This window comes from Triturus cristatus, chromosome 6 (genome assembly GCF_964204655.1).
Source record: "Triturus cristatus chromosome 6, aTriCri1.1, whole genome shotgun sequence".
Taxonomy (NCBI): Eukaryota; Metazoa; Chordata; class Amphibia; order Caudata; family Salamandridae; genus Triturus; species Triturus cristatus.
The window spans coordinates 1,687,569,745-1,687,597,460 of NC_140589.1; the positions used below are offsets into that span (position 1 = coordinate 1,687,569,745).

The 27,716-nt window shown below is 46.6% G+C and overlaps 1 protein-coding gene across 3 annotated transcripts in view; it reads left to right on the plus strand.

Annotated features, from left to right (window-relative positions):
* RPS6KC1 (ribosomal protein S6 kinase C1) overlaps positions 1-27,716 on the plus strand; it is a 479,254-nt gene that overhangs the window by 301,712 nt on the left and 149,826 nt on the right. For all 3 annotated transcript variants that reach the window (XM_085612893.1, XM_085612895.1, XM_085612896.1), the window contains 2 exons: positions 15,654-17,255; positions 17,527-17,616. In XM_085612893.1, the coding sequence (XP_085469019.1) occupies positions 15,654-17,255; positions 17,527-17,616 (1,692 nt within the window). The remainder of the gene's footprint in view (positions 1-15,653; positions 17,256-17,526; positions 17,617-27,716) is intronic.

A 27,716-nucleotide genomic window follows, 5' to 3' on the forward strand; every position in this document is an offset into this window, starting at 1 on the left:
ACACAAATTTCCTACCACCCAGCGTTCCCCCGGGTCTCCCGATAAAAACGGTGCCTCACTCGTGTGGGAGGCCCAAGTACCCGCGACAGGCAAGGGCCCAAACCGTATTGAGGCGACATGAAAATTGCCTACCTCAAAACGACCTGGTTTTGCAAGGGGGGTCACCTGGGTTTTTGGCCGGTGCTCGGCGGCCACCTATGGGAACCTACCAAACCCACACATTTCTGAAAACTAGACACCCGGGGGATGCCAGGGAGGTATGGCTTGCGTGGATCCCCCAACGTTTCCTTACCCAGAATGCCCTGCAAACCTCAAATTTAGCTGAAAAAATCACCTTTTTCACACATTTTTGTGTGGGAAAGATGGGGCATCACCGGGCTGACACAAATTTCCTACCACCCAGCGTTCCCCCGGGTCTCCCGATAAAAACAGTGCCTCACTCGTGTGGGAGGCCCATGTACCCGCGATAGGCAAGGGCCCAAAACGTATTGAGGCGACATGAAAATTGCCTACCTCAAAACGACCTGGTTTTGCAAGGGGGGTCACATGGGGTTTTGGCCGGTGCTCGGCGGCCACCTAGGGGAACCTACCAAACCCACACATTTCTGAAAACTAGACACCCGGGGGATTACAGGGAGGTATGGCTTGCGTGGATCCCCCAACGTTTCCTTACCCGGAATGCCCTGCAAACCTCAAATTTAGCTGAAAAAATCACCTTTTTTCACACATTTTTGTGTGGGAAAGTTGAGGCATCACTGGGCTGACACAAATTTCCTACCACCCAGCGTTCCCACGGGTCTCCTGATAAAAACGGTGCCTCACTCGTGTGGGAGGCCCAAGTACCCGCGACAGGCAAGGGCCCAAAACCCTTGCCTGTCGCGGGTACTTGGGCCTCCCACACGAGTGAGGCACCGTTTTTATCGGGAGACCCGGGGGAACGCTGGGTGGTAGGAAATTAGTGTCAGCCCGGTGATGCCTCAACTTTCCCACACAAAAATGTGTGAAAAAGGTGATTTTTTTCAGCTAAATTTGAGGTTTGCAGGGCATTCTGGGTAAGGAAACGTTGGGGGATCCACGCAAGCCATACCTCCCTGGAATCCCCCGGGTGTCTAGTTTTCAGAAATGTGTGGGTTTGGTAGGTTCCCCTAGGTGGCCGCCGAGCACCGGCGAAAAACCCAGGTGACCCCCCTTGCAAAACCAGGTCGTTTTGAGGTAGGCAATTTTCATGTCGCCTCAATACGTTTTGGGCCCTTGCCTGTCGCGGGTACTTGGGCCTCCCACACGAGTGAGGCACCGTTTTTATCGGGAGACCCGGGGGAATGCTGGGTGGTAGGAAATTTGTGTCAGCCCGGTGGTGCCTCAACTTTCCCACACAAAAATGTGTGAAAAAGGTGATTTTTTCAGCTAAATTTGAGGTTTGCAGGGCATTCTGGGTAAGGAAACGTTGGGGGATCCATGCAAGCCATACCTCCTTGGAATTCCCCGGGTGTCTAGTTTTCAGAAATGTGTGGGTTTGGTAGGTTACCCTAGGTGGCCGCCGAGCACCTGGCCAAGAACCCAGGTGACCCCCCCCCCCTTGCAAAACCAGGTCGTTTTGAGGTAGGCAATTTTCATGTCGCCTCAATACGTTTTGGGCCCTTGCCTGTCGCGGGTACTTAGGCCTCCCACACGAGTAAGGCACCGTTTTTATCGGGAGACCCGGGGGAACGCTGGGTGGTAGGAAATTTGTGTCAGCCCGGTGATGCCTCAACTTTCCCACACAAAAATGTGTGAAAAAGGTGATTTTTTCAGCTAAATTTGAGGTTTGCAGGGCATTCTGGGTAAGGAAACGTTGGGGGATCCACGCAAGCCATACCTCCCTGGAATCCCCCGGGTGTCTAGTTTTCAGAAATGTGTGGGTTTGGTAGATTCCCCTAGGTGGCCGCCGAGCACCGGCCAAAAACCCAGGTGACCCCCCTTTCAAAACCAGGTCGTTTTGAGGTAGGCAATTTTCATGTCGCCTCAATGCGTTTTGGGGCCTTGCCTGTCGCGGGTACTTGGGCCTCCCACACGAGTGAGGCACCGTTTTTATCGGGAGACCCGGGGGAACGCTGGGTGGTAGGAAATTTGTGTCAGCCCGGTGATGCCACAACTTTCCCACACAAAAATGTGTGAAAAAGGTGATTGTTTTCAGCTAAATTTGAGGTTTGCAGGGCATTCTGGGTAAGGAAACGTTGGGGGATCCACGCAAGCCATACCTCCCTGGAATCCCCCAGGTGTCTAGTTTTCAGAAATGTGTGGGGTTTGGTAGGTTCCCCTAGGTAGCCGCCGAGCACCGGGCCAAAAACCCAGGTGACCCCCCTTGCAAAACCAGGTCGTTTTGAGGTAGGCAATTTTCATGTCGCCTCAATACGTTTTGGGCCCTTGCCTGTCGCGGGTACTTGGGCCTCCCACACGAGTGAGGCACCGTTTTTATCGGGAGACCCGGGGGAACACTGGGTGGTAGGAAATTTGTGTCAGCCCGGTGATGCCTCAACTTTCCCACTCAAAAATGTGTCAAAAAGGTGATGTTTTCAGCTAAATTTGAGGTTTGCAGGGCATTCTGGGTAAGGAAACGTTGGGGGATCCACGCAAGCCATACCTCCCTGGAATCCCCCGGGTGTCTAGTTTTCAGAAATGTGTGGGTTTGATAGGTTCCCCTAGGTGGCCGCTGAGCACCGGGCCAAAAACCCAGGTGACCCCCCCTTGCAAAACCAGGTCGTTTTGAGGTAGGCAATTATCATGTCGCCTCAATACGTTTTGGGGCCTTGCCTGTCGCGGGTACTTGGGCCTCCCACACGAGTGAGGCACCGTTTTTATCGGGAGACCCGGGGGAACGCTGGGTGGTAGGAAATTTGTGTCAGCCCGGTGATGCCACAACTTTCCCACACAAAAATGTGTGAAAAAGGTGATTTTTTCAGCTAAATTTGAGGTTTGCAGGGCATTCTGGGTAAGGAAACGTTGGGGGATCCACGCAAGCCATACCTCCCTGGAATCCCCCGGGTGTCTAGTTTTCAGAAATGTGTGGGTTTGGTAGGTTCCCCTAGGTGGCCGCCGAGCACCAGGCCAAAAACCCAGGTGACCCCCCTTGCAAAACCAGGTCGTTTTGAGGTAGGCAATTTTCATGTCGCCTCAATACGTTTTGGGGCCTTGCCTGTCGCGGGTACTTGGGCCTCCCACACGAGTGAGGCACCGTTTTTATCGGGAGACCCGGGGGAACGCTGGGTGGTAGGAAATTTGTGTCAGCCCGGTGATGCCACAACTTTCCCACACAAAAATGTGTGAAAAAGGTGATTTTTTTCAGCTAAATTTGAGGTTTGCAGGGCATTCTGGGTAAGGAAACGTTGGGGGATCCACGCAAACCATACCTCCCTGGAATCCCCCGGGTGTCTAGTTTTCAGAAATGTGTGGGTTTGGTAGGTTTCCCTCGGTGGCCGCCAAGCCCGGGGCCAAAAACTCATAGGACCCCCTTTGCAAAACCAGGTTGTTTTGTGATAGGTAATTTTGATGTCTCCTCAATAGGTTTTGGGCCCTTGCCTGACGCGGGCACTATGCCTACCCACGCAAGTGAGGTACCATTTTTCTCTGAAGACTTTGGGGAATGCAGGGTGGGTGGAATTTTGTGGACCCACGCAGATTCCAGAACTTTCCGACAAAGAAATGTGAGGAAAATGTGTTATTTTGAACACATTTTTAGGTTTGCAATGGATTCTGGGTAACAGAACCTGGTGAGAGCCAGTGAGTCACCCCATCGGTGATTCTCCTCGGTGTCTAGTTTTAAAGAATGTACAGTTTTGCAAGGTTTGCCTACGTGCCAACTGCGCTAGGGCCCAAAATCCACAGGTATGCACATTGCTAAATAAAAATCGGAGCCCAGTGAGCTTTCTGACGCCCAGGGGGGGAATCGGGGAAGGGGGTTTCATCCTGATATGCCCCTAAAGGGGCAGAAAGACTGTGGCTATTTTTTGTGGGGGTGGGGGCATTGGTATGACCATTTTGGGCAGCCCCCACCCCCACGCATAAAAAAAGCCTGCATACTCGCTGGCGCCTACTGAGCTTTCTACCCCCCCAGGTGGCAGATCAGGGGCCACTGCCACCATCTGGCCTCCCGGGGGGGCAGAAAGTCTGGAATTTCTCTGGGGGTGGGGTGGGATGGGGTATTGTCATGCCCATTTTGGGGAGCCCCTACCCCTACACTAATAAAACAAAAAAATCCATGGTTTCTAGTGGGCATTCTGCGCCCCCAGGGTGGGCCAGATTGGGGGCTACAGCTCCCATCTGCCTCCTGGGGGGCAGAAAGACTGACATTTTTGTGGGGGGGAGAGTGGGGGCATTGGCGTGCCCGTTTCGGCCAGCCCACACCCTAAAAACAATTGCGCAAAAAAAACCCTGGTGTTTAGTGGGCTGTCTGCCCCCTCCCCCTCCCCAAGGGGAAGATTAGGGGCCAATGCCCCATCTGGGGGGCAGAAAGACTGTAATAATTGAGGGGTGGGGTGGGGGTATGGGCCTGCCCGTTTTGGGCAGCCCCCACCCCTATTCTTTTTTTTTTTTTTTTTTACAATTCCCTGGTATCTAGTGGGCTTTTTGCCCCCCCGGGGGGGGGCAGATTGGGGGCCGATGCCCCATCTGCCCCCCAGGGGGGTCAGAAAGGCTGTAATGGTGGCGGGTGGGTGGGGGCATTGGCGTGCCCGCTGCAGGCAGCCCCCACTCTAAAAATAAAACTAAAAACTAATCCCTGGTGTTTAGTGGGCTTTCTGCCCCCCCGGGGCAAAAAGACTAAAATTGCCAAAAATAAACACGGGGGAGCAAAGGCCCTTGCCCTAGGGGCCGCTCCCCCCTCCCTGGTGTCTAGTGGGTGGATCCCTGCTTGGGGATCGCCCTCCTGTGGCGATCCCCAAGCAGGGATCCAGAGCCAGATCCAGATTCTCCCCTTTCCAACGATACCTCTCCCGTCTTTCTACATGCTCAGGGGGCTGAGATAGCCCCCTGAGCACGTACAAAGTGAAACCTGGAATGAGCCTCTTGGCTCATTTCAGTTTCACTTTCACTGTAATGACGTTGGCGCGACGTGCGCGCCGATCGTCATTACAGTGAAAGGGAGGGGGGCCTCGGGTGCTGGGGAAGCTCTTCCCCAGCTCCAGAGGCTATTTTTGCAGAAAGGGAATCACCAGAGGGATTCCCTAGGGTATGCCTCATGACGAGCTGGACTCGTCATGGGCACAGCGCGACTGTGCTCCATGACGAGTCCAGCTCGTCATGGGCATACAAGGGGTTAACAAGGCCACGGGAATTATGCGGCAGGAGAAGGCCAGATTGTGCAGCAGGGTGGACTAAATTCTGGAGCAAGCGAAGACGAATTATGCTGCATAATGCTTCATATTTAGTGATAGCATCACTGCAATATATTGCAATTTTTAGGTCTCGCACCTAGCGTTGCAGTGCGGAGCACTGCTCGCGCAGTGAGAGATCTCTTGTAGGGGGTTTCAAAATGTACCTATAAATCGCACACGCTTGTGCGTGTGCTTTTTCTTTTGATCCCCGCGATTGGCTTGTGCGTGCTCGTTTTTGACAAACAGAGCACGCAATAGGCCAAAGGTGGGCGCATTGCTCCACCCATGGCCTATTGATGTCTATTACGTGCACCGGCCGTCATGTGATTTCAATTATCGTGCCCAAACACAGGCGCGATAGTTGAAATCACATGGCTCGCAGTGGCGGGCGCTCACCACTCGCAGGCTTCTTCTTTGTTGGATCCATTTCATTATATTTTACAATAACAAACATCTATCCTACCGTCACTCCTATTGAAGCGACAGGAATGTTACTTCGGAACCGCTACCAGCTTAAAGAGGCTAGCGCTACTTATATAAGGTTGATTCGGCTTAAGGGGAGCTATATGCGAGGCAACTCTACATTTTACAAAATAAACCTAAAACATCAGAAGCCGACGTCCAGCAGCTGTATCTAGACAGAATCTCAGACCTGATATATATGGAAAGTTTTCAATACAGTTCAGTGAGTTGGGCACTCGCCCCTCAGAACAGTGGATAAACTTGAGGTCAGGCGCCCCTATCCCGTAGAAAATCTTGTTTGGTTAATGCGCCTGCTGAAACGATCTTTTTGCAATCCGCAGGTCAAAGGTTGCTGTTACAGTGAGACAGATTAATGATCTAATTATGATCTGTCATGTGTTGCTCCAATGTGCATTTACCATATGTTGCATTTTTATATATCAAGATTGACACCATATGTGACACCAGAAAGCCCATACGTTTGCAGACCTGTTTTCAATCTATATTTTTACAATTAAAAAGCTCACAGTGCGGGTAGTCCTGCAGTGCAAGCTTCCCACGTACCTTTTAACCTCTGGGTGTACTCTGTCCTGTCAGACTGGCTCCGCCTCAGGGTGCCCGAGCTGCCCGGGTCCGCCTGCGCCACGCTCTCCACAATGGTGTCCGTCTTCCTCCTCTCTAGCATGTAGAGTCAGCCCTTCAGGAATGGCAGTGTTCTCTTCTTGCTCCCCGGGGGCTCCTTCCCGGCGGCCTCCATGCCCGGCGACCCCTGACCCAGGAGGCTCGAGCCGCGACTCACAGCTGATCCGCTGTCCTGCGGCCGGCCAGGCTGCACCTGTTACCGGGCTGCCTCCTGGGCAGGCCGCGGGCTCCACCCCCATGAAGTCATCATTACACCTGTCACCTGAGAGCCCTGCCCGGGGCCGTGTCGCAGCCACTGCGGGGATGCCTTTCACTTCTCCCGATGAGAGTGAAGCCATCCGCGCGCTCTGCTCTGGGGAGGCTTTCACCGGCGCCCCGCGGGGACTCTCATCTACACTGGGGGGTCTGGTGTCCCCTTCGCGGGGCTGGGGCAGCCCGGTGAGCCTGTTGCTTGTTACGTGGAGTTATGTGACAACCCTTTTGTATGGTAAAGAGAGCGGGGGTGGCTAGCTGTGAACGGACACAGTGGCACTGCTTCCCAAACTGTAAGTAGCCCCCGGCCCTGGGATGAGCAGGGTTAATGCCTCGCGCACACCTACCCGGCCCAGCCCTTCCGGAGACCTGCTGCCGGCACTGTGCTTGCACCGTCACCCTCGGGACATGGTGCCAAGGAGATGCACGTACACTGACGGCCTCGCGGCAGGGTTACTGTGGATGAAGAGTCTGCGGGGATGCAGTCAACAATGGTTTACAGGAGAACACAACTGTTCCCTCAGAAGCGTGTTCAACCTGGCCAGATTGAATTTAGGGAGATTGCAACTACCCAGAAATCCAGGGCCGGACTGGGCCCCCAAAGTAGCCCTGGCAACTTTGTAGTACCAGCCATGGAGGGGGTGCAAGCACTGCTGCTTTTGGCATTGGGGGACAATATTGCAGCACTGCTGCAAAACCGGCCCCCAGTAACAACAAAAAACGTGTCTCTCACTACTGTAAAACCGGCCCCCACCCTATCAGTCTCCTCCGAAAATCCCTTGATGCCCAGTACGGCCGATCATGCCATGCAGAAAACATAAAATGCCATGTTCTAAGCGCATGCCCTCAAGTTGTTTTCAGTGTTGCATCACTTCTGGTAAGTAGGTTGTTGTTACTAGGGGCCAGTTGTACAAAGCTTTTTTATGTCTCGTTTAATTTTTATGTTTACATGGGAAGGAACATTAGTGAATGTGCTCACACCCTTGCATATATTTGTTACATATTAACAGCGCATATATTTGTTCATACATTACCAGAACGTACCTCTTTTTGAACGTGTGATTTTAATGCCTAGAGTTGTATGAATTTGACTGTTTTCTGTCTATAACAAGTATTTGCAATGCAATAGGTCTCACATTTTAGAAACTTTTACCTATTGCTATTGTAAATGCAGGTTTTAAAAACAATAAATAAAAGACATATGTTCGAGGCATATGAGCTGCAGATTACACACTTTTGCATAGATCGCCATCTGGTGTTGGGCCCGGATGTTTGCAGTTTGTTTTTCCTCTTGGAAAGTCTTTGGAAGTCACAAGGTCTGTGACTCCTCCTTTGGATGATATTGCGCATGGGCTTCGGCTCCATCCTCAGATTGTTTTTTTCCGCCATCGGGCTCGGTTGTAATTTTCGCGCTCCGGTTCCGAACAGCTTCCAGTTCGACGATCGACGCGCAATCCTCACCTCAATTTGCGGTATTGTTTCGATCGCGATCTCTTCAATCAATGCTCCTTCTCATCGGCAGAAACCTTCGGTTCCAGTCGTCGACGGCGGCCTTCGGGCCTACCCAAGCTCCAGTCCCGGCTCATGGAAAGAACTCCATTTAAAAAGTGCCCTTGATGTGGGTCCAAATTTCCCCACACCGATCTTCATGAGGGATGCAACCTCTGCCTCTCCGCTGAACACGAGGCTCGAGACTGTCCGGCCTGTAAGTCTTTCCGATCTAAAAAGACTATTCGGGACCGAAGAGCCAGAAGGAACATGGCACAATCCTCGACGTCCATTCCAGTCGACATCTTCGGAGACGACATCGACGATCCGGAACATCATCGCACCGAAGAGGACCTCGTCAGCGCTTCCGAGGCCGATGAGTCAGATGTGGAAGACATCACTCCGGCGCAGAGGGTCGTGAGTACCAATCTACACCCCCCCCCCACACACCCACGCCGACACCCAAAAAGGCTTCAGTCGCGCCTTCGCCTCCGGGCCTAAGCAAGACCAGAGACACTGCTTCACACACCCCACCTTCGGGCCCGGTGAAGAAGCCAAGTAAGCCTTCCGGCGGCTCGGGCTCGAGCCAGCCTACCAGCAGTGCAGAGAAACACACTTCGGCACCGAAAAAGAAACCGGCCTCCACCTCGACACCGAGCTCCGCACCGAAGCCCTCGGGGTCAAAACCCAGCTCTTCGGTACCGACGCCATCTTCAGTACCGACCAAACCACACAAGGCCACCGGCAACGACACTTCCAAACCGAAGCCCATCTCGGCGCCGACCAAGAGACCGGAGGGTCCCAAGCCGGGTTCTAAGCAACAAACCGGCACAGAAAAACCTAAAAAGACATCGGCGCCAATGGACCAAATAACCTCACCAGAACTATTTACACCGGATCCCTTGCAAAAAACTCTCTCCAAGGATCCAAAAACTGGACATTTGACACTCTCTACCAAAAAGAGACATTTGGAGAAGCCTGCTCCGCTTCCACCTCCAAAGAGGAAAGATTCTGCTACCTCTCCATTCAGAATACCTTCCCCTCCCCCTCCTCCTCCTTCGCCACCTCCACCCCCTCCGCCCTCTCCACCCCCACCTCATCGTTCTCCGATCCCGTCTCCAGACGATGATGATCAGGGGGACCCATGTCATGATATAGGGGATGTGCCACAGGATCCCCAGACCCATGGGATGATTACAATATTCCAGATATCCCCAACGTCCCACAAGACGATCTTTACCCTGCTAGGCCACCTCAACCAGAAGATTCATTAGGGTTCTACCATCTTCTGCAAAGGGCGGCACATTATCACGGGGTGGACTTGCATACCGACCCCGTGGAGGAAGATTTCCTCCTAGACACATTTGATACCTCACATAGGTCCACCTCCATACTGCCCATGCTCAAAGGAGTGGTAAAGCATGCGGCAGACGTTTTTAAGGACCCAGTTAGAGCCAGGGTCATTAACCCACGTATTGAAAAAAAATACAAACCTGCTCCCTCAGATCCCTCCTACATCAGAGGACCAGCGCCACTAGATTCTTTAGTAGTATCTACGGCACGTAAAAGGGCAAGTTCTCAAGCGTCACCACCACCACCTGACAAAGAATCAAAACTACTAGATGCATCAGGCAAACGCACAGCATCCCAGACAGCCAACATATGGCATATAGCAAACACTCAGGCACTACTGGCCAGATATGACAGGGCTCATTATGACGAGTTAGAAAGCATAATGCACCATCTCCCTGAAAAATATATAGCTAGGGCCAACGAGTTAATTCAAGAGGGTAAAACAATCACGAATACCTCAATACGTTGTGCCCTAGATGCAGCAGACACAGCCTCCAGGGCCATCAACACCAGTGTCCTTCTCCATCGCCATGCTTGGCTAAGGGTATCCGGTTTTAAACCAGAAGTACAAGCCTCCATCCTTAACCATACCATTGACCAGGAACATCTATTTGGGCCAAAGGTGGATGAGGCCTTAGAAAAAATGAAAAAAGACACGGATACCGCAAAATCCATGGGGGCCTTACAGTCTCACCCGCCCAGACGCTTTTTTCGCCGCTCCTCCTTTCGGAGTACATCCAGAGGCTGCTCCTCAGACACAGCGTTCACATCATACAAATCCCCTACTCAGACCGCCTTTACAAAAGATTACCAAAGATGCAGCTACAGGGGTAACAATAACAAGGGCAGAGGCAAAACAAACAACGCCCGTTCTGCCACACCTCCTACCCAATGACTTCCCCCCGCTCCTCCCAGACCATTCCACTCGGGTCGGAGGCAGACTCCAAAATTTCCTTCATGTCTGGGCGACCATCACCTCAGACAAATGGGTGACCCAAATAATTCAGGCTACTGCCTGGAACTAACATCTACCCCCCCAAACATTCCACCCAGGCAACGCCCAATGTCACAAGAACATTAAAAATTACTAAAGCAGGAAGTAATCTCCCTCCTACAAAAACAGGCAATAGAACACGTTCCTGTCAATCAACAAAATATGGGGGTCTACTCCCTATATTTTCTCATACCAAAAAGGGACTAGACTCTACGACCTATTCTAGATCTCCGGCCCCTAAACACATACATACACTCAGACCATTTTCATATGGTAACGCTTCAGCAGGTACTTCCGCTCCTCTCCCAAAACGACTTCCTCACCACTCTGGACTTGAAAGACGCATACTTCCACATTCCAGTGCACCATGCTCACAGAAAGTACCTCAGATTTGTAGTGGACGGACAACACTACCAATTCAAAGTGCTCCCGTTCGGAGTCACAACAGCACCACGGGTATTCACCAAGTGCCTGGCAGTGGTGTCGGCACACTTGAGAAGACAGCACATTCACGTCTTCCCATACCTAGACGATTGGCTGATAAAAGCCACTTCATACAATCAGTGTGTACAACACACCTCCACCACAATCGAACTACTTCACCAACTAGGCTTCACGGTGAACCACCAAAAGTCCCAGCTACAACCATCCCACATAAAACAATACCTCGGTGCCACCATAGACACCTCAAAAGCGATAGCCTACCCCAATCCGGCCAGGATTGAAAGCATTCAGGCTTTACGACAAAAATTCATACCTCAACACTCCCTTCCAGCACGAGTGTTCATGCAACTTATAGGGATGATGGCCTCTTGCATTTTCATAGTGCCCCACGCAAGACTCCAGATGCGTCCCCACCAAGAGTGCTTAGCGCACCAGTGGAACCAGGCCCAAGGTCAACTGACAGATCTGGTGTTGGTAGACGGTCACACCCATCGCTCTCTGCAGTGGTGGAACACCACAAACCTTTCCAAAAGTTGACCGTTCCTGGACCCGGTTCCCGGCTGGGAAGCTCACCTAATACATCTCACCGTGCAGGGCACATGGACGCCTCAACAAAAGCTACTCCATATCAACCATCTGGAGTTACTAGCAATCTTTTTAGCCCTAAAATCTTTTCAAACACAGATTTCAGGCAAGGCAGTCCTCATTCGCACAGACAACATGACGGCCATGTATTATATACAAAAACAAGGCGGCACACACTCTCCACAGCTCTCTCAATTAGCACAGAGCATATGTAGATGGGCAATTCCCCACAAAATCTTTCTCCTAGCTCAACATGTCCCAGGAGACCAAAACACCGTGGCAGATCTGCAGACAGACACAACTAATCCACGAGTGGGAACTTCACCCACAGGTTCTTCATCCGTTCTTTTAAATGTGGGGGCATCCACAGATAGACCTCTTTGCCACCCACGAAAACACAAAATGCTCAAGCTTCGCCGCCAGATACCCACACCCATTGTCCAAAGGAAATGGGATATGGATTAACTGGTCAGGCAAATTTGCGTACACTTTTCCGCCTCTCCCACTCATTCCATTAGTGGTGCGCAAACTACAACAACACTCCCTCACACTGATCCTAGTAGCTCCAACGTGGGCCAGACAACCGTGGTACACCACGCTGCTGGAACTCTCTGTAGTACCACCACACCAAAAACTACACCTTTCACCATGCCTCCTAACCCAGAACCATGGAGAGATCAGACACCCAGACCCAGCTCAGCTCAACCTTGCGATCTGGCTCCTGAAATCCTAGAATTTGGGTACCTAAATCTTTTCCCTGACTGTATGAATGTCATCAGAGAAGCTAGACGACCTACCACTAGAGCGTGCTACGCTGCCAAGTGGAAACGATTTGTTATTTATTGCCATAACAACACCATCAATCCCCTGGACGTGTCCATCCAACACATCATAGGCTACTTACTCCACCTACAAAGGTGTAATCTAGCCTATACGTCCATTCGACTACACCTCGCAGCAATTGCAGCTTACTTACAAAACAGGCAACATCTTTTACTCTTTAGAGTACCTGCCATTAAAGCCTTCATGGAAGGCCTAAAAAGAATAATTCCCCCCAGAGTACCACCCTCACCTGTGTGGAACTTAAATATTGTTCTCACAAGGCTAATGGGGTCTCCCTTCGAACCTTTACACAAATGCGAACTACAATTCCTAACATGGAAAACAGCTTTCCTTGTAGCCATCACTTCCCTTAGAAGTGTCAGTGAGTTACAAGCACTTACCATACAAGAACCTTTTCTTCAAATGCACCATAACAAGGTTGTTCTCCGTACCAACCCAAAATTCCTACCTAAAGTCATTTCCCCTTTTCACCTAAACCAATCTGTAGAACTACCAGTATTTTTCTCGCAACCACAGACCGTTGCAGAAAGGGCTCTGCACACGCTTGATGTCAAACGAGCCTGACTCTACTACATCGAGAGAACACAACCTTTCCGCAAGACCAATCAACTGTTTGTCTCTTTCTCTCCACCACACAAGGGCAACCCCATCTCGAAATCAGGGATAGCTAGGTGGATTGTAAAATGCATTCAGATTTGCTACTACAAAGCAAAACGAACGCTATCCGTTCCTCCTAAAGCCCATTCTACATGGGGCTTCCATGGCATTTTTAGGGAACATCCCATTAGATGATATCTGCAAAGCAGCTACATGGTCAACACCGCACACTTTCACTAAACACTATTGTGTAGATGTGCAAACTAAGCAACAAGCTAATGTGGGCCAGGCTGTACTCAAAACATTATTTCAAACCACTGCAACAGATACCGGTGGTCGCCGCTAAGGTTGGGAACTGCTATACAGTCTATGCAAAAGTGTGTAATCTGCAGCTCATATGCCTCGCACGGAATGTGCTACTTACCAGTATGCATCTGTTCTTGACATGTAGAGCTGCAGATCTACACACGCCCACCCGCCTCCCCGGCTACCTGTATCTGTTCCAGTTTATCTTATTTAGATACACAAATGGGTTTCTTCACTGTTATTACTACGCTCCATCTTTCCCTGCTGGCGAAAAACAATCTGAGGATGGAGCCGAAGCCCATGCGCAATACCATCCAAAGGAGGAGTCACCGACCTCGTGACTTCCAAAGACTTTCCAAGAGGAAAAACAAACTGCAAACATCCGGGCCCAACACCAGATGGCGATCTATGCAAAAGTGTGTAGATCTGCAGCTCTACATGCCAAGAACAGATGCATACTGGTAAGTAGCATATTCCTTATTTAAAATGCCAATAGCTCAAAATCTTGCAATTGCGAGACCTATCGCATTGCATTGCATTGCAAATACTTGTTACACTTATTAACACTGTCCTGGCTTTTATTGCCTCTCATAAGTACCACATTAACACCCACATATAGCAGTAAGCAACAGAAAGGTAGCCAGTCAGCCTTTAGAAAGGGCCTTCCACCGTGAGGCAACATGTGTTTCTGCATTTTTAATTACCTTTGAACCGTTTGAGCTAGAAACAAGTTTGTTTTTAATCTGCAAATTATGCAGCAGATAATGGATTATGTGGCAAATGCTGGAAATTCCTAACTATGCGCTAAGAGCGCAGGGTGAGCGTGAAAGTGAAGGGTAAGAATGAGGAGTGAGTTGTCTGAATGCAGGGTGCATTCCCATACACTTGAAGTAAATCAGCATGTTATTGACGGCGGCGTAGGGTTTCAGATATAAGTTAAACTATTGGTATTATGGCATTAATCGGGGATAAAGGTTGGAGGAAATAAATAATGCGCTGATCCTGCAACAAACTTCCAGTCTTATGATTAGGGTTGCCAGCTCATTATTTTGATGTCATAGACGGTACAAAAATAAATAGTCACCTAAAGCTGTATTTTAAGCACTTATCTGTGCGTACTTTGAACAGCAAATATAAATAGAGAGCACTTTTAATTGTGTTCTAGGGTGGCCTGAATGATTCATGACTGATAATTAAAGGGAACAAAGACAGAAAAGTCACATTACAAATGAATACATACTTTTTTATTTATAACCCTATTTAGTGTCAAGACGAGGTCTTTGCAGGCTCTTTAAACAACTCATGGCTGGCATTTTTCTTTTGGCAACCCTACTTTATATTCCTTTTCATGAAATGCATTCTCACACTAGTAAAAGTAAAATGCAAATGTAAGGATTGACAAACGTATGTAAATATGCAAATAGTCTTTAAAGACCTGTGAAAAACTGGGGCGTGCTGGAGATAAGACTCCAGACACTGCCCAGCCAAGCCCACAGTAGCTGGAGCTGACCTCCGGCCTCATGGCACTCCGATTTCACTTCAAGCCTGGAAATGCAGCAAATAAACATCGCTGCACTTCCAGGCCATCTTCATTTACATGTACTTGCAGAGGCATTTGCGCCCCCTCTGGGAACCCATCCATGCCCCCCCCCCCCGGGGGCGCATCCGACAGTTCGAAGACCTCTACCTTAAGCCATGTTTTACAAGCCTACTCGGTGGATGGCTCAACAGATGCAGCAGTCCATTGGCAGCATTTAACTTTCAGGCCTTAGGTATATTTTCTACACCATATACTAGGGCATATAGGCAAGTTAAAAATGTCAATCGGGGTAAACCAATTTAACTGTGCTCCAAGGGAGGGTATAGGCACTTTACTCCTGTTAACAGGGAGAAAGTGCAGAGTTAAAAAACAGCAAAAATTGGGTCCAGAAAAAAACTAAAAATCAAGGATGATCGTGCAGAAAAGGCATGGTTGCAACACCCTTAATCTGGCACAATTCAACATTAGCTGTAGTATCCGAACACATAAATATATCTATGCATAAGTGATCCATTATCTATTTTTTTTAAATGTCTTTTTTATTTTGGACGATTAGTATTTTGTAACCAGTAAAAAGCATTTTAAAATATGAAACTGTACAAATGAGCAACAGTTTTGTGATTTCTGGTAACTGATGTTGAATAGTGATGATGTAAGTTTCGCTATTGCAAAGTTACCCTGCATGCCATCTTTGAAATACACTTGCTCTGATGTTTATAATTGCTCCTGATTTTGATGATTTAATATTGTGTACAAAAACAGTACTTTCCTTCTAATGACATGTTTTTCTTGAATCTAGGTGGCAAGTTGTGGTCCTACATCAGTAAATTCCTCAACAGGAGCCCACAAGACAGCTTTAATGTCCATGAAGCACCACATTTAAATTCTGGCGAAGCTTACTTGAAGGCTGTGACTCCCAGTCCAAAGGACACTGGTAGCAGCATTGACTCAAGAGAAAGCGGGGGCATGCTTAAAGTGGGACCTCTGCACAGCAGCCTCACTGCTAGTTCTCAAGATGACAGCAGCACCCAAGAAGAAGTCCACCGAGGAAGTTCTCTGAAGTGGGCAGAGTCAGGGTCAAGTTCAGATGAAGAATGCACTACAAGTTATCTAACACTATGCAATGAATATGGGAAAGATAAGATTGAGCCTGAGTCTTTGAAAGAAAAGCCAGTCCGCAGGCCTGCTGACAGTGGGGTGTTGATCAAAGATATAGGAAGCTTGCAACCACCGCAACACTCAGTTGACAATGGCCTCAGTTCTCCGTTTGTATCTAAGGATCTAATGCTGTTTGCTGGAGAGGGGGACTCTGAAGGGATGCTTCCCACAAAAATATCTGACTCGTTGACCATGTCCAGAAACAGCCCCATGGAATTATTCCGAATTGACAGTAAAGACAGCGCCAGTGACCTCACGAGCCTTGATTTTGGAGAGAAATTGACCAGTTTAAAATCTGAAACATTGAAGCCATTCATGCCTGTACCAGGGCACGAAAGCAGTTCCAGTAGCCTCGAGGCCACAGTCGAAATAGTGGACTTTCAATGCCACGACACAGTAAGCAAGAGCTCAAATGACTCTGTGCCAGTTATATCTTTTAAAGATGCTGCTTTTGATGACGTCAGTAGTACAGACGAGGGACGACCAGACCTACTGGTCAACCTCCCAGGTGTATTAGAGCAGCAGGAAGCAGAATCTGTGTGCGAGCCAAAGATTGACTTTGATGCCTTGGAGAGCCGACTCTTAGGGACCCCGGATGTCTTACAACTAAACCATAGTTTAGAAACTAATAAAACTCAGGAAGTTTTTGTTAGCTCAGGTATTCAGGAACCTAATATTTTCGTTACGAATGAAGTGTGTAATATATCGAAAAGACATTCGGAGGATGCTTTGGGGACAATATTTGCTTCTACCCGTCCTGTTTGTGCGGACCTTGCATTCGTTGATTCAGACCCTGAACTTGGCGGGCTTCGGACACATTCAGCTCCTCCGGCTTTGACCGCTACAGACACAGACACAAGCCTTAGTTCTCTGCATCAAGTTGTGCACCCTAAAGAAGATGGCGCTGGTGCAGGCCCTTCGATCATGGAAGTCCCATTTCTCTCTGTAGATAGAGTCGGAGATCCGCTTGACAAAGAGCCTGAAAATACATTCCCATTTGAGGCCAAAGATGAAGACCCCAAGTCCGCATGTGGTGGCGGAAGCGCACAAGAAGCCGAGAAGGAGATCCATCAAATGTTCCAGGACCTTGACAAGAGATTAGCACTCACCTCCCAGTTCTCCATCCCTGAGGACTACATTCAGAGATGGGCTGCACAAATTGTCGTAGCCCTTGACGCTTTGCACAGAGAAGGAATTGTGTGCCGCGATTTGAACCCAAACAACATCTTATTGAATGATAGAGGTCAGGAACTTTTGCAAATGCATTTCTTTTTAGTCGCTGTTGCTTCCAATTAACTGAGGAGGCGTTTTATCTTGTAATTAGTATCTTCATTTCCTGTCTAGAGCTTCATTATCAGCGCCGCAAATTCACCCGCAGTAATAGCTTCTAGTACTTAATGATGCCATTATTCTTAATGATACTGTTTTTATCTACAAAAGGAGTAATTACAGTTCACTTCTGCAGAAAATGGAAGGGAAAAATGTTTTGATTTCTCCTGTCGTTTTGTTTTTAGGACACATTCAGCTAACGTATTTTAGCAGGTGGAGTGATGTGGAAGACGCCTGCGACAATGATGCCATGGAGCGACTCTACTGCGCCCCAGGTTAGATCAATCGCCGCAAACGTTTGCCTTGAAAAGTCGATTAGCAGCTTTCATTTCCCCTTATAGCTCGGGTGACATACTTTTATTCCAGTTAATGCAGTGTCTGATATTCAAAGAAATCTTGGTCCTGTCATGCAAGAGACTGTTCATAATTGAACCATTGTTGGGCCGTAAATGGTCTTTTGTGCTGCACAGAAAAGAGAGATACAGAATCATCGCAGGACACAAAACCCGCCTTTAGAAGCCACTCAAGGACCCCCCTGGCCCTTAGTTTTACTTAATACACTGTGAGTTTCCTTTGTGATCACTGGAGGTCAGGCCTGAAATGAGAGGTTCAACGCTGCCAAAGAAAGAGCAGATATGTTCTGGGTTTTATTGTAAGATTACAAAAAATGTAAAGCAGTCCTAATTGTCATCTTTGATCTTCAGAAAACATTGAGGTTTCAGAGATGTAACAGTAGTTTGCTGAGATGCTAGAACTTTTCTTTTATTTTTTGAGCACCTTTCATGTCCCTCTCGCAGCTTAATCTATAGACCTATTCAATGATAGCAGTACTCGCACTATTCTCTCCGCAGTCAGTGTTACTTAAGGAAACAATAAATCGAAAGATGCTCTGCAGAGCAGTCCACTGAAGACTATGTTTGTTCAAGAAACAAAGCTACACCAGAAGCCCTCCTCAGAGCACCTTTCAGCTATTAAGACCTAAGCCGAATAACTTGGGCTAAATAAAATAACAACATGTTTTCTATTCCACCCCACAGCATTCAACCAACAGGTGAAAAGTCATTACCACGCGCCCTATCTTTGTTTTAATCACAAAACAATAAAGAAACATACATAAAAACACAGTACATATAATACTTTGGAGAGTTGCCTTCTTAACCCAGATCTCTTGACTGGGGGTGAATGTTTTGATTTGTTCTGCAATCCACCCATCAATTGTGTGTCTTTTGCTTCCTCGCCCGAAGTGCGCCAGGTATGCCCAGACGTGGGTCTCGGGCTCACTGTGCCACTGGATTCAAGCTATCCTGGCTGAAGAGGGGTGAAACTCTGAAACCGGTCCTAGGATGCTTGTTTCCAGTCCAGGGAGGACCTGGCTGGGCAGTTCGGGCTGGACTGTTCCCATGAGGCACAGGGTCAAAACTGATTTGCATATGGCCATGTCTAAACTGGGGTGGTATGGTGAGCAAAAGAATGATGGATTTAAACCAGATATCTTGACTGGGGGTGAATGTTTTGATTTGTTCTGCATTCCGTCCATCAATTGTGTGTATTTTGCTTCATAAGAATAAAGTCATTGAATGTCATAGGCCTAACTCTCCAGGGTTGCTCCTTCTTTTGGGCTGAACATCCACCATTGACCTCTCACACTGATTGGTTTGTATAGGAAATGAACCCTGGGGTGCCTTCATTTCACCTTCATTACTGGAACTTCCACTATCTTCTAACCGAACCTCAGATTTAGACACATACATCCAAGAACACATTCTCATTACCCTCATGCATTCACCTCTTCTCGTTATTCCACTGTGACTCACTAACACAATCTTTAAACGCTAAAGCTCTACTCAAATTCACTTTGCATGTATTATGTTGCTGGGCTCAGACCATCTTGAAAGAACTTTCCTATATTGTACTTTTTTAAATTAGACTAGATCTCCTTTCTTTAAACTTATTTTTCTTCATTTTTTACCTCCTTTAACTCATTCTTTTCATCATGTCGCACCTAAATGCTTGAACAGCTCTTGTTATTTTCTGATAATCAATCCCAGAATCACTTTCCACCTCAGTTAATTCTGTTTATTTTTTTTCAAACAAATTCAGCCATAAAAACAAAGTAAATAAAAACATAAATGCACAATAAAACTAAGGGTAGACACAATATTCTAATCTCTAAAATCATAATGCATTCAGACAGCAATATTAGCCTTGATCTTGAAAAAAAACAGCACAAAAAACGGCTACAGAATAACAGATCAGAGGATTTCAAGGCATAAATAATGAGGGTCTATAAGATATAATACCAGCAGATCTCAACAGAGGTGTAATAAACCACTGGTGTGCAGTCTTTAAAATAGACACTGATACAGGTACAATGGGTCAGGGCGATCACAGGGGTAGAGATCAAGAGATTCAAGTAATTCAGCCCTTAGGGAACATCAACATATAATGGGCAATGCCTATTCTGAATACGGTAAGTGACACAAGTTCATAATTATCCGATACCAGACAAAGATACATCTCCATACCCTGTGTTATTTTCAGCAAAACAGATCTAACAGATGGTCTCTACAGCTCTGTGCAATCTATTGTCAGACTTCTATGCTATAAAAGTCATCCCTAGACCATTTTTTATCCATCGTCACAATAGACTCTGTTGACATAAAAAGATCTGGTCTTCCTAATTGGGGACTGATATCCCGAATGTATTTTAACCACAGGGATCTTAAATATATATCACATTTCAAACTATCCATGATATGTTCATGTTTAAATGAGGCAACAAGGTTAGTCATGATGCTCGCCTACAACATAAACTAAATGTTGTCCTCTGATAACATAAACCCAGCTCTTTGTGACAATTAAAATAGGAAGTTTTGTGGGGCTTCAGAATCCACCTACAAAAACTTTTTTCCTCAGCTTTTAGGCTCCTTGTGTTAACATACTCGCAACACTCACGCCATAGTGGGCTCATGATACAAATTTGCTTCTACAAATATCCAACATGTGGTTTAGGAGCTTATTCCCTAGTCGAGTGCCAAAACTGGACAAGGCTCCCAGTGACTGAAGAAATATGAGCCTTCATGAGTGTGACACATCCGCACAGCGGATGAGTTACCAAAGACAATGGCCAAGAATTACGTTTTTCTTGGATGCCTGCGTTTAATATGAGGGTCTAGTTGTCGAGTCACAGGGCTAGGAGCTGGGGCTTGGTTTTAGGGGGTGGAGGGGTAATTTTTCGGGGTGGGGGTAGGTTTCAGAACTCAGGAGGGGGTTGGGGTAGTTTTTAGGGTTGGGGACAGTTTTTATGGCTAATGGTGGGGAAAAAAGGGACCATTTACAGGGCAGGGAGTTGGGTCGTGGTAGTAGGGATGCAGGGGACAGTTTTTAGGGCTCAGGGCTGGGGTCAGGGTAGTTTTTGGGGTGGGGCTTAATTTTTAGGGCTCACAGCAAGGGGAGAAGGGACAGTTTACAGGGCATGGGGCAGGGACGGGGTAGTTTAGTGATGTTGGGGATAGTTTTTAGGGCTCAGGGCAGGGGATGGTTTTAGGCTTCAGTGTGGGTGGGGGCTGGGTCGGGGTACTTCACGGAGGGTGGGTACAGTTTATTAGGGCTCAGGGCAGGGTGGTGGGGTCGGGGTAGTTTTTGGTGTAGGTTTAATTTTATGGGGCAGGGGGAAAAGGGACAGTTTACAGGGCAGGGGTATGAACTTCAGCCCACAAGCCCCTTTACCCATCATGTCTTTACCACGAAATTGCGTGGTAAAGGCATGCGTGGTAACTCCATGCGTATTAAAATCGCGGTCGTGGTAGAGACCGCGTGGTGCAGGCATGCGTTATTCAGGCATGCGTTGTACCATCATACAACCCTGTAGAAAGCAGGACATGATGTCCAAATGAGGGGCATCAGGACTATGCTTCTTTAGGCAGTCCTATAGATAATTTGTATAAAGCATAAAAAGCAGGGTGCCAAAAAGCACCCCTGCCTACTCTATTTGGAAGTCTATAACTATTGGTACACTCACTATCGGGCCCAAATCGAAACTTTCCAGTGAGATCCCACTGCAAACAGCTCAGAGAATCGACATTATCACCATTCATACCCATTAGGGTAAGTACGTTCCAGAGCAAAAGTTTATTCACGCAATCAAATACTTAGCACAGTTCCAAATATACTAAATGAACACAACCCCTATCACATCAGTGTATGTACTAATTTGAAGATGTAAATCTATACATTGTTTAGTAATGTGCAAACCAGCTCTGAAGTCTTACTAGATTTCTTCCAAAACACCCTTATCCTGAGTCCAGTCTTGAAATTATGTATAATAATTTATCCAGCGACCTCTACAACAGAGTTTATTACTGGTACAGGCCAGTAGCACATGGAAGTGGCACCAGATGCGTTCAGTACTGTGGAGGCAGTATGTGCCCATAAAGCAAGATTATGTTTAAATAAATCCGTTGGGAATCGTCCAATGTTCTTGGCTTTACCCGACAGACTCACTTGAATCACCAAGATACCGAAGGATGTACTGCATCTGAGAACGCAGACATGGCAGGTAATGGTCAATCATTTGGCGAAGGAAAGATAGTGGAGAGAATCTGTTAAAGAAAGGTGACTGAGGCAGACATGGTTTATATATGGTGTTTTGCGTTCAGACTGAATGCCTGCAACAGAAATGGGCCATGAGGGTTTACAGAAAACCACCAAAGGAACGTCAATAATCCTACAAGGTGAAAAGCTTCTCCGATATGTGTGGTCAAACAGTCTTTTCACTTACACAAAAGGTGATGGGAGGAATGCTTGCAATTTGTCTATTCACTGGAATCCCTCAGAGTAGCATTGCAACCCATCGTTCTTTTGCCCCTCATGCCACCTCAGTATGGACCCAACCATGTGAAAATCAGTTGTGACCTTGCTCCAGTAGCAACAGTCCAGCCCTTACTTCCAGGCCAGGTGTTCCCTGAACCAGGACGAAAGCAACTCACAACCGGTTTCACTCTGATTGGGGCTCTTCAGTCAGGTGTAGCTTGGTTCCAGTGGCACCGTGAGGACGGGTCCCACGTCTGGGCAAACCCTTGCCATTTAGGGCGGTGCATCAAACATACCAAAGGTGATGGGAGGAATCCTTGTAATTTGTCTAACCACTGGCAATTGCTCAAGGCAGCATTGCAACCCATTGTTCTTTTGCCCACCATGCCACCTCAGTTTGGTCCCAGGCATATGCAAATCAGCCTTGATCTGGCTTCAATAGGAACAGACCAGGTCTTCACTGTTCGTAAAACAAGCAACCCAAGACCGGGTGTGAGCTGATTCGGCTACTTCAGTCGGTGTGGCTTGGTTCAGGTGTCACAGTGAGGAGGAGACCTAGGTCTGGGTATTCCCTTGGCCACTTATGACATTACATCAAACACACAAAAGGTGATGAAGAGGATGCTTACCAATAAGTCTAACCACTTACAATTGCTCAGGGTAGAATTCCAATACACTTTAACTTAATGGAACAAAATTCTTGTCCCTCCCATACTTGTATGTAACTAAAGAATATTTTTATTAATGTTTTTCATTTGGGCAAAATCTTCTTCTGTGAGCACCTAAGAAGGGACATGCCAGTAAGAATTTGACATTAGTTCTTACCTAAGTAGGTAGCTGCATAGGCGGTAAGCTGTCAGAATGATTATTGCCCAGTTCTGGTTCCTTATTCTCCAAGGTTACAGAGGCATTGTTAACAGATAAAAGGGTGGCATTATTAATCAGAGCAGGAGCAATAATGTATTGAGATAAGGCCAAAGGGGGCTTGATAACATGATCTTTATATACTGCAGCAGTGCAAGGGGTAGGCACTGAACATTGAATAGAGTATCCAACAAAACTAAGCTTGGATTAAATTGCAGACAATCTTTCCTTAAGTTGATAAAAAAAACTGCTGCAACAGGCAATGAATATGTTTCATAAGTTAGTCTTTGAGGGCATAGTAATCAATTTGTTTAACTGTTGAGCTATATTTTGAGCCAGAACACTTATAGACGGAACACCATTTGCTTTTAAAGCGGGAGCATGTTGGCCGTAAATTGATGCTGCATATACCAATGAGGTAAGACCTGCAGGCAGATTGGAGGACAAGTAGCTCCATTTTCATCATAGAACTTATGCATTTCAGCTTCAACTACGATATCAGCATTCACAGGAACAAACCTACTCTGAACCTCCATGGGTTTAATTCTAATGGAGCTATTAATTGAACTGCCCACCTGGCTACTAGTAGCTTTTACAACATTAATGCAACTTTCACTCAGTACACTTTCTTCATTAATGGCTCCCACTGCATGCTCAAGGAGGTTTTCAGTCACCGTGCCAGGTTGCCCTTGCCTGGTTGGTACTGCTTTGGTGGGGCCTTTATTTTATCCATATTTTATTATGCTTGAATTAAAGCCCTTAATACCTCAACTCCTCAGCTTCACCTTAGCACTGCTTCTGTATTCTTCTGTGCCCTTGCCTCCTCACACACAGTTCCCTTTTTCCCATCGAGCACAGTTTAAGAAAGAACGCCCAAGTAATTTCGCTACCTCTAAAATCAGACTAACTGAAGGAAAGGTGCCCGAGACCCAAAAGCTGAGACCTCAAAATCACCCGAGGGCCCCTGACCCCTAATGAAATACTTAATTGTACCCAGAGGTTTCACAGGTAGGGATTTGAACCACTGGGGGATCAAGGTATCCCGCAAAGTTAGAAGGGCTCAGACGCTCACAGAGTGCCTGAAGCACTCAGCACATCAACCTGTCGCTGCTCAGCTTGAACCCTCATGCCCGGTGCTGCAAGCCACACCGGTACCGCCTCCACCCCTGACCGACACGCAAACTGTTTGCCCCACTACAGTCATCACCATTGCTGGCGGCCATATAACAAGCAAGGGTTACTACTGTGCGATGTGAAAAGTTGAAGTGAGGTCCAAAGGAGGGGGCACAAGCACAACCAGCTGCTTCGGCCACTGTGGCATTAACTTCACACCTGGTTCCCGTCACCTTAAAAATTCAAATGGAAATGCCGTAGACACTACATTGGACTTTTTAGGCAAAGAGGCCTACAAAGTCTTCTTACAACCAATACATCCAGTTACATCTGAGTGGGTGAATTCCTTAACAGTTTTGTTAACGCATTCAACTTGACAATTGAACTCAGGATAAAACACGGATGTTTTGCTTTACTTTATCCCATGCGTGACAAAAACACTTGTCTGATTTGGAACTCACAAATTGTGTTCCACTGTCCGTTACTGTCTCTTTCATGATTCCTTCCAGAGAGAATATTTCGCCCAATAACTCTCCATTGGCCTCAAGTGACACAGTTCCCACCATTCTGATTTCTGGCCATTTATAAAAATAGTCAACAAATACAATACCAAAGCCTTGAGTCTGGGCATACCCCCAAATGGTCCTATAATAACCATTCCTAACTTCCTCCATGGCCCTTCTGGTAGTACCACAGGCTGAAGTTCCACAATGCACAGTTTGATCGTCTTGTCACTCCTCACATATTTGCTGCATTCTCTAACCCATCTGTCTGTCAAGGTATTCGATACCCAGGCACCAGAAGTACTCGTGCATTTCTTGAGAATCAGACATTCCAATATGACCTACCTTCATGGCAGAGCTAGAAATCCTCTTTAATTCAAAAGTTGGTATAATCTTGTCTCCCCCGGTCCTTATCTCATTCTCAACTCCCTATTCCTCTTGTACTTTGTATTAAGCCTTTAATTCACCAAGTATCTTGCACTCTTCAGGGACAACCCTTCCTCACTTTCTTTTGAACTACACTGAGGGTGGTGTATTTATTCAACTCATTCAGACACAACTCTTCCATAATCACCCCATCACTGTCATATTTACAAGTGCCACCACTGTCTGAAGGCAATTTGGACATGCAGTCCGCATGTACATTTTTGTTCCAGGAACGTATTCAATTTTATACTGAAAAGCTTATAAGCACGTCGTAAGGCTAGCTAACTTAACAGTCATGGTTCCTTGCCTACCAGGTGGTAGCATTTTAACAAGTGACTTAAGGTCTCTCTCTATCTTTTAATTCACCACAAAATCATCCTGTAATTCTCATCATCCCACACACACGTTATTCTTTTTCTATTCCAGATGTTCTGTTCTCCCCGCCAACTTCAAAGTTCTAGATCCATAAACCACTCCTTCCTTAATGCCTTCCTGTTGTTTACGGAGGTGTGTCTATACATAATCTCAGGCAGCCAGATCTCTTAACTGAAATCGATGCTGGCGAAACACACGGCGATGTTTCCACAGGTTCTGTTATTCCCACCACACATAAATAATTCAATAAATCCCTTAGTTTAGCTCCATTTGTTTGGGGATTGTTTCTTATACAATGCTGTATTATGACAGGATATCACCAAATCCTCACAGTGCTGTGTTTTGTTTTAAGCCTGTTAACCAATTCCTCTGAAGTTATACAGTATCCTCCTTCCTTAGCTTTGTGCCTCCAGATATTATTTACAACCTACACAGGAGGATCAGCTCTGTGGTCCAGTCTAATCCCGATTTCCTCCATATGCAGCCACATCAACAACGACTGCCCATGTTCTGGTACATAAATCTTTCCTCTTGTGTGCCTACCACAAAACTCCAAGTTGACCCAAACAAATAGCAATGTTCAATTCTTCTAGAATCACTCAAAGGCGACTTTGCCTAAATTCATTCACAATGCATACAAATCCATTAGTGCAGTAACTTCATTCCCTTCCATGTTAATTTTGCTAGAGAGTAAACCTTTTTTTACCAATTCCTTCTATTGACAAGACCGCATTAAGACTAAAATGCTGAAAATCCTCCTTTCTTCTGACTAAATTCACCTTTTTCATTCCAATACTTGTACATACTCTAACAAAAATGACTTTTTTCTACACTTGATGCAAGATTTGTCTCTAAAATTCCCAAGTGAAATTGGCTGCCACATTTATAGCATATTCTAGTACCTGCCCTACTTGCTTCTCTGTTTGCTTGGTTCCTCTTTGCTCTGTCTTCCCTACTTTAGTGTTAACTGCACTAATTTCATTCTTAGAATCCGTTCTCATATTTATTGCACATAATGTTCAGAATGTTCAATACCTTTAGTGATGTTAATCGTTTCATTAAGGGTGAGACATGACCCAACCCATAAACGTTTTTGGCCTTTTTTGTTCTTAAGCTTCATAAGTGTTTGATCCCATATCACTTGCTCATAGTTAATGTTTTCAAAGTCACAAATTACTGCAAGCAATGTTAGAGCGGCTACATGGCCCTCAATAGACTGGCCTCGCCTCCTAGAACAGAACTTATACTTTTCCAATACTGTGTTTACTTCTTCCCGTAATGCAGTTCCATTTATTTGTAAGCATATTGAAATACATATAAAGCCACAGGCCTTTCCAATGCTGGAAAATTCTTGAACTCTTGGGAAAAAAATCACCTAAGCAGTGTTTCAAAAGTGAGAGTTTCCACCATGCAGTGCAGTCCTTTCCTTCAAGTACATCAAAATATTCCAAAAGTTCAGGTTTCCAGATTTCTCAGTCCGTTGGTTGTTCACTTGGAGAGTGTAAAAATTGTGGTGGTGAAATTATGCTGAACACTGAATTGCTGAATGTTAACAAAAATAAAAAGAGTAATCACTGTTGTCTATTGAGGTCTATAAATAATAAATGAACAAAAAGTGTGGTCACTGTTGTCTTAGAAAATGTGGATTTTAAAATGGTGATCAAGTCACTATTTGGAAAAGCAGAAGTTGTAATTCATCTAGAGTCAATGGAAATATTTATTGGAGCTGTATCTCCAATTCACTTACAGCATTGATGGCCACAAAAAACTATGATGGTATTGCTGATGTTTAAGCAGGAAACTGTTCAATAAGACATTAGTATGTATGTATGTATGTATATGTTATATCTATAGTGTGAACCTAGCCAAAAGGCAACAGAGTGCTGTACGTGGTCAAAGGCAAGATTAAAGTTAGTGAGTTGCAGGCGATGAAGCTTTGAGTTTGGGATGGCTAATTCATTTTGATATAGTGTTCTTTAAAAAGGAGAGTCTTCAACACTCCCATGAACAGGAGCAGTGTTGGGGTGGTCCTGATGGATATGGGGATGTTGTTCTAAAGCCTGGGTGCATTGATGGAAAAGGCCTACTGTCTTGTTTGTACTTTTTTACACTTAATAGTCCACAGTCTGATGGTGCGCTTTCTATGGTTTTGCAGAGAACCACCAGAGATGATGAGTTTGTCTGCAAGATAAGCAGAGGTGCTGGTTGTGATGGCTTTGGAAATGATGCAGCTGGTTTTGAAGATGGTGCGGGTTGGCAAGTGGAGCCTAACAGGTGCTAGT